The 12038-nt window shown below is 39.4% G+C and overlaps 1 protein-coding gene across 8 annotated transcripts in view; it reads right to left on the reverse strand.

Moving 5' to 3' along the window:
• The window catches only part of Pam (peptidylglycine alpha-amidating monooxygenase), a 192280-nt gene that overhangs the window by 7241 nt on the left and 173001 nt on the right, over positions 1-12038 (reverse strand). For all 8 annotated transcript variants that reach the window (XM_045132249.1, XM_045132247.1, XM_045132246.1 and 5 more), the window contains 2 exons: positions 9338-9437; positions 4373-4426 (listed from right to left, as the gene is read on the reverse strand). In XM_045132249.1, the coding sequence (XP_044988184.1) occupies positions 4373-4426; positions 9338-9437 (154 nt within the window). The remainder of the gene's footprint in view (positions 1-4372; positions 4427-9337; positions 9438-12038) is intronic.

Here is a 12038-nt window from a genome sequence, read left to right on the forward strand (position 1 = left end):
TATTTGAAAATAAACATAATTTTAAAAGCTGATGGTAAAATTTTTTTCCTACTCTAAAGCAACACATTTTGCAAAGGAGGCGGGCTGCATTCCTGTGTGACAACACTCGTACCAATGCTCTTCTCTCCTCTTTAACAAAAGGAAGTGGAATACTGTGACAAGAAAGGAGGGATACTCTGAATACAGTAACACAGAAATTACTACTCAGTTTATCATGGGCAAAAGTTAAGGTTTTGTTAGCATGCTAATGGTGAAGAGATGAAAATTCCACATAACACTGATGAGATTGATTCATACTCCTTCCCACCCCCTGAGCCCCCTCTCTCCTTCCATATACATTTCTCTCCGTAGGGCCTAAGACGCTCTCTGCACTAAGGAGTTTTCTCTGACTTTTCTTCTTTCATCTTTCTTGAGACTGATTACCATCGTTATACTCTGATGGGGGTAGGCTATGAAGAGTATGTTTTTTTTTTTTTTTTTTTTAATTTCCAGTACCTCTATTTTAAAATTAAATTCCTTTTCCTGTTTTTTTATTTTTAATTTCTAACTCTCTTATTCCTGTACCTCCCTTAAAGTGTGGGTTCTGAAACCTTGTTATATTTGATTAGTATCACAGTGGAAGTTAGTGTCATTATAGGCTACTCCAGTTCGGAGATTTTAAAGTTAACAAGCACCTGCTAGGCTATCAGATATGAGAGTTACTCCTCTCTCTGTTATGCAACTTGAATTAAGCTTCATGATTTTGATAAAAAAATAAGATATAGGATCCAACATAATCAATATTACTTTAATAATAAAATATCACTAAAATTTTTTAATAAGAATTAATAAATGAATTCTAGTTGGAAGTAGTGGTGCATACCTTTAATCCCAGCCCTCAGGGCCCTATGAGTTAAAGGCCATCCTGGAACTACAGAGTGGGTTCCAGGTCAGCCTGAACTACCTATCTTTAAAAAACTGAAAGGAAAAAGAAGGAATTACATGTATTAAAATAACAAAATAAATTTTTGAGTTGGGGAACTGTGGTATTCCTATTAAAATGTGACTACTGGGTATTGAGGAGATAGCTTAGTTAGTTAAATTCTTGCCTCACAAGTATGGGGACCTGAGCTCAATTCCCAGTACCCATGTAAAACCATTAGGCTTGGTGGCACGTGTAATCTCAGCACTGGGGATGCAGACACATGAGGATCTCTTGTGCTTTTTGGCCAGGGGGTTAAGCCTAATTGGAAAGCACTAAGCCAGCAAGATACCCCGTCTCAAGAAAAAGTGCACAATATTCTGAGGAAGGTATCTGGAGTTTGTCCTTTTCCACACATGTATATGTGTGCACATATATATGTGAACAAACATACAAATTATGCACATGTATTTAAATTATTATTAAATATATTATTTAAATAAATAAGTTGCAATTAACTTAATGTATTAAATTAACAGCTTGGACTGGGCTGGGGAGATAGATCAGGGGCTAAAGGCATTTTATAGGCACGTACTTGCAATCCTGCTGGCCCAAGTACAATTCTCCAGCACCATATAAAAGCTGGATGCAAAGGGGCACATGTGTCTGTGATCAAAACCACAATGGGAGGTGAAGCCAGAAGAATCTGGATGCTTATAGACCAATCAGACTGGCACATAGGCAGTGGCCAAACAAGGAAGCCCCTGCCTTAAGCATGGAGAACCTCCAGGCACATGCAATGATATGCATATGTGTGCACGCATGCACACACACATACACACTACACACATCCTAGACTATCATGAAAGACTTGAACTTCTGGGTCCTGACACAAGACTGGAAGTTTTCTTTTTTTTTTAATTTTATTTATTTATTTAAGAGTGACAGACAGAGAGAGAAAGAGGCAAGGCCTCCAGCCACTGCAAACGAACTCCAGACGCGTGCGCCCCTTTGTGCATCTGGCTAACGTGGGTCCTGGGGAATCGAGCCTCGAACCGGGGTCCTTAGGCTTTATAGGCAAGCACTTAACTGCTAAGCCATCTCTCCAGCCCAAGCCTGGGAGTTTTCTGACCAAATGGATTCAGTAGTGTGCACTGAGAAGAGAACATGGCCTACAGGAGGAGACTGTTCATCCTTTACTTATCAGTAAAGGTGATGTCAGTATAACTGGATTGTTCCCAATGTACCAAATAGTACCATCAAGAATTTTTAGGCTCAGTTAGTACTTGCTGAACAATCCTGAGACCCAGAGGTTAGATCCTTAGCACCTACGTGGAAGGTAAGTGCAGTGTTGTATGCCTGTAATCCAAGTCCGGGGGAGGTGGAGACCGGATATCCCTGGGACCTGCTGGCCAGACAGTCTAGCTAGCTGGAATAGACCAGCAGGATTGCAAGCGTCAGGTTCAGTGGGAGAATCTGTGTCAAATATAACACAGTGAGTGATTCAAGAAGACACCCAAGATTAACTCTTGGCCTCTACATGCATGCACACCCACTTAAGTATCTGCCCACAGCACATGCACTTATATTCATGTGATCATGCATTTACATACAAACAATAAGCATGTGCATGCAGAACAAAAGATGTTTATGGTTGGAACTATTTAAAGAGAAGTAGTTTGAAATCACTGAGAAACTCTTGTTGTTTCAGTATCAACTGCAACCATTCACAGGCTGTACTTCTTGGAAGAATTTACAGTGAGTGAATTGAAAGGATCAATTAAGAACACAGTATATGACAATTTTTGTTTAAAACCTGACTCTACATTTACTATCTCAGTTGTAATTCTCATCCTCATTTCTTCATAAGAAAAATGGGAATTGTAATAAAAATCATATCATTGCCATAAAGATTTGATTTGATCATTTTTTATACTGTCCATGTTTTTGTGTTCTATAAGTGATAGCAGGTTTAGTCCAGGCTGATCTGAAACTTGCTCTGTAGCCCGGGCTGGCCTTGAACTTATAAGCAATCCTCCTACCTCAGATTCCTGAATGATAGAATTAAAGGCATGTACCACCATACCTGGATAAGTAGCTAATTAAAAAAATATATTTTATTTGTTTATGTGAGAAAAAGAAGCCAGTAGAGACAGCGGGGGTAGCGGAAGAATAATGGGCACGCCAGGGCCTTTAGCCACTGCAAACAAACTCCATACTCATCTGCCTCCATGTGCATCTGGCTTATGTGGGTACTGAGAAATTGAACCTGGGTACTTGGGTTCTGCAGGCAATCACCTTAAATGCTAAGCCACCTTTCCAGCACAGCTGTTTTTAATAATATCTTTTTCAATCACCTTTATCCCAATATAAACATAACATCAAAAATTCTCTAAATAGCAATGATATAAATCAGTATGAGTCATATGAACCCCATTCAGTAGTATCACTTGGGAAGAATCTCTACAAGTGCTAACTGCTATGTGTTTACATTATATTACCTTATCCCTTTCAACCCTGAGGCAACCATATTTTATTATGTGCCTATATTGACCCCTAACATTCCTTTTGATTCCTGTTTATTTTCATCTTTTTCAAATCTGCTTTTAGGAGAAAGCAAAACAAGGAAACCCAGGGTTAATCTGAATATTTATGGGAGTCATTTTTAAAGAACCTAATACTGGAATCACTTGGTTACTTAAGCATTAGAGGCACCTCATGAGGAACATGAAAACACATGACAAGCCTGCAGATCAGAGAAGATATACAAATTCAAACTGATCCCAGGAAAGGGATAGTTGCTTACCAGTCATTAAACTCCTCTCCCCATTCCTGAGAGTGTGTCTCAATAAACTGAGATGCACTTATTTGTCTGTAGGTATGTGTGCTTGTGTATTCTTTTATTCTTATCTATAATTTTAGGCTGTAACTCTCTTGAGGCCAAGTGCAGTTTCATTTAGTCTCAGACATGCTACCAGGGCTTTCAAATAGAAGCCCTCAGTAAATCTTGCAGGCTGAGAGATTCTAAGATAGAAGCTGGGGAATAGCTAATGTTTTTACATGCCTATAGGATTTACTCCTGGAGATTACTTTTCAACTCCTTTACATTAGAGACCATTAAAAAGTCTTTGCCAGTATACTGAACAGCATTTTCCTGTTTGCTTAAGGTTAACATACTTCCGTAAGTGACTAACTGAATATTTCTGCTCTAAATAGAGGCACTGATTATACACATCCTTAGCCACATTCCTTCAATGGAAGTCAGTGACTTGAAATCTTTGTGATTACTCCATTTATTAGACAAAGTCATAACAACATGCAGGTGTATAAGGCTCAGCACATGGCAGAAGTCTGGGATAGTCTGCCCATTATATATTTTTATCCTGATAATTTTAAGCTGCAATCAAGAGCCAAAAAGAATTCAACACAAATAGCTTTTGGTTTCGTAGTCAACAGAGGACTCTTACCAACCTTTGATTTCCTGGACCTCAATGCCAGCCTTTTTAACCGATCGATGCTCCATTTCTGTAACACAGCACAGCAAGGAGAGAGAAAAATCAGAATCCTCAAAACAAAATCTGAAAACTCAGCTTTGGTATAAGTTTCATTAACTAGAAAGTATTTTTCTCAGCCACCAAATATATTGTTACACTAGCAAGAAGTTAACACAACCCACTCATCAGTCATCAATTGCATGAATCCTGGATAAAATCTCCTAGGACAAGCAGAGATGATATATTTTTTTAATTTTTTTAAATTTTTAAATTTTTATTAGCATTTTCTATGATTATAAAAATTGTAGCTTCCGTCCGGGCGTGGTGGTGCACGCCTTTAATCCCAGCACTCGGGAGGCAGAGGTAGGAGGATCGCCGTGAGTTCAAGGCCACCCTGAGAGTACAGAGTTTATTCCAGGTCAGCCTGGACCACAGTGAGACCCTACCTCGAAAAACCAAAAAAAAAAATAAAAAAATAAAAAAAAAAAATTGTAGCTTCCGGTTAAGATGGTGGCGTAGGAACCACACCAAAGCAGTCTAGGGGAGAAAAAAGCCAAATAAATAAATAAATAAATAAATCCAGCAAAATACACTCTTCTACTAAAAAGTGAGGTGTATAGGAAATTATCAATGATAGCAGAGAAGTAAGAGAGATCCAGAGAGTATAGAGCCCACAGAAGCAGGCAGAAGTGGTTCCAGCAGTGGCAGCACCAGGTCCACGTGGCCACAGCCGCCAGGCTCGGCCTGAACTGCAGGAAAAGCCAGTGCAGGCACCAAGGAGCACCGGAGACCTGGGGAAGGGAGCTCAACTGCACAGCACCCGGCACAGGTGACCAGAGCAGCGATGTAGCAACCCAGCCAACCTGCCTGAGCCCACAGTGCAGCAAAGAAAGACCCAGGTGGGAGTGCAGCATAACTGAGATCAAAACAATCCCAAAAGGTAACCTGGATTACACCAGGTCAGTATCCTCCAAATAAGCCTGGTATATAGGCTTGAATTGGAAGTGCTAATTGTAACTTCCATGTCAGGAAAAGTTATATGTTAAATCTGATAGATAGTTGGATTTGCCATTCTTAAATAAGCTATATCGGGGGCTTGTCATTTGTTGCTTCCTGATTTATAGTGCCTTTGTTTCCTCTTCTGTTGTTCCTTAGGGAAGGGACTCACTTGGTCACAAGCAGACTTGGAACTCTCAACAGACCAGAAATCTTGTCCTCCTACTTGACAGGGTTAAGGGTGAGGGGCAACACATACCCTAAGGGACTGTGACTTTGTTAAAGAATCTGGTTGTCATTATACCTATTCCTGCATAAATACTCTGTGCTGTTTTTCACTGAATGTGTTCATTGTTTAGTTAAATTTTAGACTATGCTTGTGTTTTGCTCCACTCAGCCTACTTGAATACTCTTTGTGTATTTATTTTATATCCTGCTACATGGTTGTAGGTTTTGGTCAGCTCTAACAGTTTGCTAGTAGAGTTTTTAGGGTCCTTTATGTATAGAATCATGTCATCTGCAAATAATGATAACTTGATATCTTCCTTTCCAATTTGTATCCCTTTTATGTGTGTCTCTTGCCTTATTGCTATGGCTAAGACTTCCAAAACTATATTAAATAAAAGTGGGGACAGTGGAAAAAAAAATCCCATGGTAATTCCCTCCTGCCCCACTTTCCCCTTTGAAATTCCATTCTCCATCATATTATCTCCCCATCTCAATCATAGTACTTACATATAAAATATCAACCTACTGAGATAATATTTTTAAGAACTGTATATATACAATGGGATTTTCCTTCTGGGGCTCATCATATTGCATTATTTCTGAACTATCCATTAGTTCTGTTTACATATGGGCAATGTCATAGACTGGCTTCTAATTCTGCCATGCTGGATTGCCCAGCTTCTAGTGAAGATGGATGTACCTGACTAAGTACTAGAATGCATAGACACATTTGTTACTAGTCTCCACTAGTGGCCAAGCTATGTCCAAGGCCCTGAGTTCCAGATTTGTTCTTCTCAGGATTATGCAAAGGGATGTTTCCTTTAAAACTATATGCCATACTATAGCACATCTTAATCAGAACAGGTACCCAAACCACATAGACACCTTCCTCTTTTGTCTTTTCTTTTGTTTTTTAAAGATCTATTTATTATTTGAGAGAGAGAAAGAGAGAGAGAGAGAATGAGAATGGGTACACCAAGGCCTCAGGCCACTGCAGTCAAACTCCAGATGCATGCACCACCTTGTGCATCTGGCTTACGTGGGTACTGGGAAATCGAACCTGGGTCCTTAGGCAACTGCCTTAACTGGGATGTCATCTCTCCTGTCCCATCTTCTTCTTCTTTATATAGATCTTGAGGAAGAACTGACATCTAGACTTTTAAAACAATCCCTGTGGAATGTTTATACATTTTTCATCAGGTATCAACAACTGGTGGTGGGGGGGATACATGACCTTAGATTACTATCTTAGTATGCCTAAGAATTATTTTTCTTTTGAAAAGTGAATATACTGGGCATATGTCTAAAGTGTTTTCATTCTTCAGTATATTTATTTATTTTGATTTTGTTCTAAAAGGCTTAGTTTGTCCAGGAAATAGGGGATTTTTTTTTTTTTTCATCTCTCCTTGTCTATCTTGTTAGCTCACAGAGCCAGGATCCTTTTTGAAAATATAGATGATGAAATCTACTTTTGTGGGGAAAATATAAAGTAATATCTGAGAGCAGAATAGTCCAGAGTTGCTATAACTATCTACAATCTCAACATTACTGAAAAGAAATGTCTATGATAATAAAGTCATCCATTTGTTGAGTCAAAAATAAAAAAAGAACAACAACAAAGAAATGTCTATGAAATTAGTAAAGCACACTACTTGGCTGTATCTCTGAGGGCATTTCTAGAGATTTTAGATCATGAGGATTCTGAAATAACAATTCATTAATTCTTTGATGGAGTCATAGTATGATGACACTGTTGGAGGCTAATTATAAGTCGGAAGAAGGGTCTTAGGCAAAGTAAGTCTGTGAGGGCAAATTCACGGAGACTATTTTGCTTGGTCCTCTCTCTGTCTGGGCCACCATGAGGTGGACTGTGCTTTTCTGCCACATGTTGTTGCTGCTAATATGTTCTGAGAGCACAAGGGAAAACAACTATGGATTGAACCCTCTGAAGCCATAAGAAAGCAATGTCTTTCTTTTTTTTTTTAAATTGTTTATTATTTTTATTTATTTATTTGAGAGTGACAGACAGAGAGAGAAAGAGGTAGATAGATAGAGAGAGAGAGAGAGAGAGAGAGAGAGGGAGAGAGGGAGAGAATGGGCACTCCAGGGCCTCCAGCCACTGCAAACAAACTCCAGACACGTGCACCCACTTGTGCATCTGACTAACGTGGGTCCTGGGGAATCAAGTCTCGAACCAGGGTTCTTAGGCTTCACAGGCAAGCACTTAACCACTAAGCCATCTGTACAGCCCAAAGTCTTCCTCTTTTGTGTTGTATCTGCTGGGAATTTTGTCAGAGCTGTACAAGGGATAACTCACCCATGCTTGTATATACTTTCTACTCTAATTGTCCTTATTTCAAAATAGCATAAGGTATTCAAAGGATAGTGCTAAATATAGCAGTGACCAAATCAAGTTTTAATATTTACATTATAACTTTATTATACTTTTCTGTATTGATGATTTTACGTTTTTGTTCAGTGATTTGTTTTCTTTCCTTGTTATGACATACTTTACTCTTTGTAATTATAATCTTTTTCTCCATCGAATTTTCATGTCTTTTACCCAATACTATCTGTTGCTGTTGATACCTCAAGTTTATCATCATCAATTCTTTTCCTTATCCTAACCTTTTCCTGTTGTTTAGACACTACTATATTTAAGAAGCATCTCTGGGGCTGAATAGATGGCTTAGTGGTTAAGGTATTTGCTTGTGAAGCCTAAGGACTCAGTAGCCACATAAGCCAGATGTACAAAGTGGTGCATGCATCTGGAGTTCATTTGCAGTGACTAGAGGCCCTGGTGCACCCATTTACCCATTCTCTCTATGCATCTGCGTCTTTCTCTCAAATATTTTTAATATCTCTTGGAATTAAGGTTTATGATTAATGGAACATTTATTGCCCTTTTCTTCAGAAAACTTAAGTTTTTTTTTAAGCTTGAAATCAGTGCTAGTTTAGCATACTTTCAAGGAACCAGAAATGATATCTGAGTTGAAGTTAGAAGATTCCGACACCAGCATACTAGCTGGCTGGACACTGACAGAACAAATCTGTCTCCAGCCAAAACTCTGAGGTAAATAAAAACAGAGAAGTTCAGTATTTGAGGAAAACTGAGTCCTAAACAAAGCGCAAAAATGTTCCATGTGTATGGCAAGATGTATCTGACAAGGATACTGGAGTCTGTAGACGCTCAACAACCACTAAGAGCTAAAGAGCCATGGTGTAAAGCCTTATAGAAAACAAGTTGACCCTCTCTCTATATTGTCAAAGCCATCTCTTCCTTCTGGAAACAAGCTGGATTTAACTCTGGCTTTTAATGTAACAGACACTGTTTCATGCATCAAGAATTTCCTGTGGAGTATCTCTGGAAAGAGGAATATAGCTGCCAACAAAAAAGAATGATCTTTCTCTCTCTCTTTTAAAAATTAATTTAATCCTTGAAATTCCCTGAAATAGTTACCAAATGGAATCAATCTCCCTCCCTCTCTGTTTTTATACTGTTGGAAATTGAACTCATAGGTTCTAGAGAAGTGTTCTACCACTGAGATGCATCACCAAACCCCAAATAAACCCAACAACTGCCTTATATCTTGATTTCCTACTTCTGTCATTAAAAAAGAAGAAAATGCAAACGTTTTTAAAATATTTAAAAATAAACAGGGATAGATGTACACAAAGATGTAGATAAATGTAGACAAAGAAACTGTAACAAACATACTTTCAGCCAGGGTGAATTTCCACACGGTGTTTGTGTGAGCATCTCCAATGTACACAGTCCCATCTTCAGAAGCAACAATATCATGAGGCATATCAAAATGCTGCCAAAACAAAAGAAACATTAGAATGGTGTGGTAGTTTGAGTCAGGTGTCCCCCATAAACTTAGGTGTTCTGACTGCTAGGTTCCCAGCTGATGGATATTTGGGAATTAATGCTTCCTGGAGGGAGTGTATTGTTGGGGGTGGGCTTATGGGTGTTATAGCCAGTCTCCCAATGCCAGTGTTTGCTACATCTTCCTGTGGTCCCCCTTATGATGGCCAGGGGTTGATGTCCACCCTCTGCTCATGCCTTCGCTTTCCCCTGCCATCGTGGAGCTTCCCCTTGAGCCTGTAAGCCAAAATAAACCTCTTTTACCCAGAAGCTGCTCTTGGTTGGGTGATTTCTACCAGCAATGTGAACCAGACTGCAACAGGAAAGTGGTACCAAAGAGTGGGATTGCTGCTAGACACCTGACTGTGTGCCTTTGGTCTTTTGGAGCTGATTTTCAAGAGGAATGTGGAAGGAGTTGAAACCTTGGCCTAAGAGATGCCTTGCAGTGCTGTAAGTACAGCTTGATGGACTATTCTGGTCAGAGCTGTAAAACTGGCTTTATATGGGTACTGGAGAATTAAACCCTCGCTGGCAGGCTTTGCAACAAACACCTTTAATCACTGAGCCATCTCCCCAGCTATTTTTTCCTATATATGTTTATTTGGTTTTTGCCATTGCTATCCTATGGTTATCACCTTGACAGGATTTAGAATCACCATGGAAACAAACCTTTGGTTATGGCTGTGAAGGATTTTCTAAATTAGCTTAGTTGAGAAGGGCAGACTCCACCTAACTATGGGTGGTGCCATCCCATTGGGCTCGGTTCCTGGACTGTATAAAAAGGAGAAAGCTAGATGAGAATGCAGCATTCATCTCTCTATTCTTCATGTCAGTTAATGTGACATGTGATGAGGGTTTCTTGCTCCTGCCATGCCTTCTCACCATGGTGAACTTCCCTTCAGAACTGCAAGCCAAAGTAAACTCTTTGTTTCCCTAAGCTGCTTCTCATCAGTTATTTGTTCACAGCAATGAGAAAACAACTGATACAGAAAATTAGCACTGAGAAATGGAGCTATTTCTGGGATTAACCTGACCATGTGTTTCTTTTGGAACTGGTTTGTGAAAGGAATATATAAGGATTTGGACATTTGGACTTGAGAAGCCTTACAATATTGTAAGCAGAGCTTAATGGGCCATTTTGGTGGGGGTTCAAAAGGCCAGAATATTGAGGGAAATGTAACTATGGATGCTCAGCTTATGAGGTTTTACGATCTGTGCTAGAGGCAGTGCATGTGATATGCTAGAATTAAAAATTGGGGTACATTCTGCGTGAATGCTTGAAACTTGAATGGAGTTGAATGAAGTAATAGACTAATGAGTGTGGTGGAAGAAATTTCAAAGCAGAATGGCACTGAATTTGTGGAATAGCTTCTTATAGCTGTCCTGATCCAGATCTACAATGAAATGGAGCAAGATGTGGAGAAGATACGAAACAAAACATTTGGCATCGAAAGAAATATAAGGAAAATTAAATTCCCAGACCCAGAGAGTACAGTTGCTTCAGCTAGAAATGTTAAAGTACATACAAACACTAAAGATAAGTGTGCTCCTCTGCATTGGGGCATTAGGAAAGGTGCCTTAAGGGCAGATTCAACCCACTGTAATCTCAAAATTGGAAGAATGAAGAATGTGAATTATTGAAAGGAAAAAGCTTGAAGGAAAAAATCTGAAGGAGGGCTATGCTTTCCAAGGTCAGCATACAGAACTGCTGAACTGTGGTCCAAATCCTTGCTTTACCCATAGCTGGTAGTAGAACTTGGGTGCATGGTCTATGTCATGCTTGTTTTGGAAGAATGAAAGATGCAACATGGAATTCATGTAGTATTGAACCATGATTCCAGAGAACTACAGAGATTAGGCAATGTGAGTCAGGGTTGAAGTTCTAGCAAGAAGGCCCGTGAGGCTTCTGTGTGAAGCTATAAAGGTGAAACTTAAGTTTCAGTGGGTACCTCAGAATATTACAGATGCCAGGACCATGCAAGGGACATCCACCAAGGACAGTTGTGGCCTCAGGACAGGTGCAGCCCATGGAAGGCTGTACAGGCAGCAAAGCTGGAGGAGTGTAGCCACCCAAGCATTTTGGAGACCAGAAGATATCATCAGAAGTCCCAAATCTCAGAAATGGAGATGAAAGTTTTGCTGTTTTTCCCTGCTAGGTTTCAGCCTGGTTTTGGTCGTCTTTCCTGGTGTGCCCCCTATTCCTCCATTTTAGGGAGGGAATGTTTACTTTGTACATGCATGTTGGACATGTGAAACTCATTTTAAAATGTTATAGGAGCTCACAGTTAAGTGTCGGCTTTACTTTGGTATTAATGACCTCATAGAGGCTGATGCTACCTATATAATACCTACATAATAGGAAGGAGAAATTATGACATCAAAATAGAAAACAGACTAGTTGGATAGAAGGGATTCTGTGAAGGGGAGAAAAGAAAGGGTGATGGAAGGGGATTATGATCAAGGTATATTGTCTATACGTACAGAGTTATAAATAAGAACTTAAAGCAAAGAGTTTTCCTGAGTCTCAAAAGAAATATATTTAAATTTTTTA

Source organism: Jaculus jaculus, chromosome 13 (genome assembly GCF_020740685.1).
Source record: "Jaculus jaculus isolate mJacJac1 chromosome 13, mJacJac1.mat.Y.cur, whole genome shotgun sequence".
NCBI lineage: Eukaryota > Metazoa > Chordata > Mammalia > Rodentia > Dipodidae > Jaculus > Jaculus jaculus.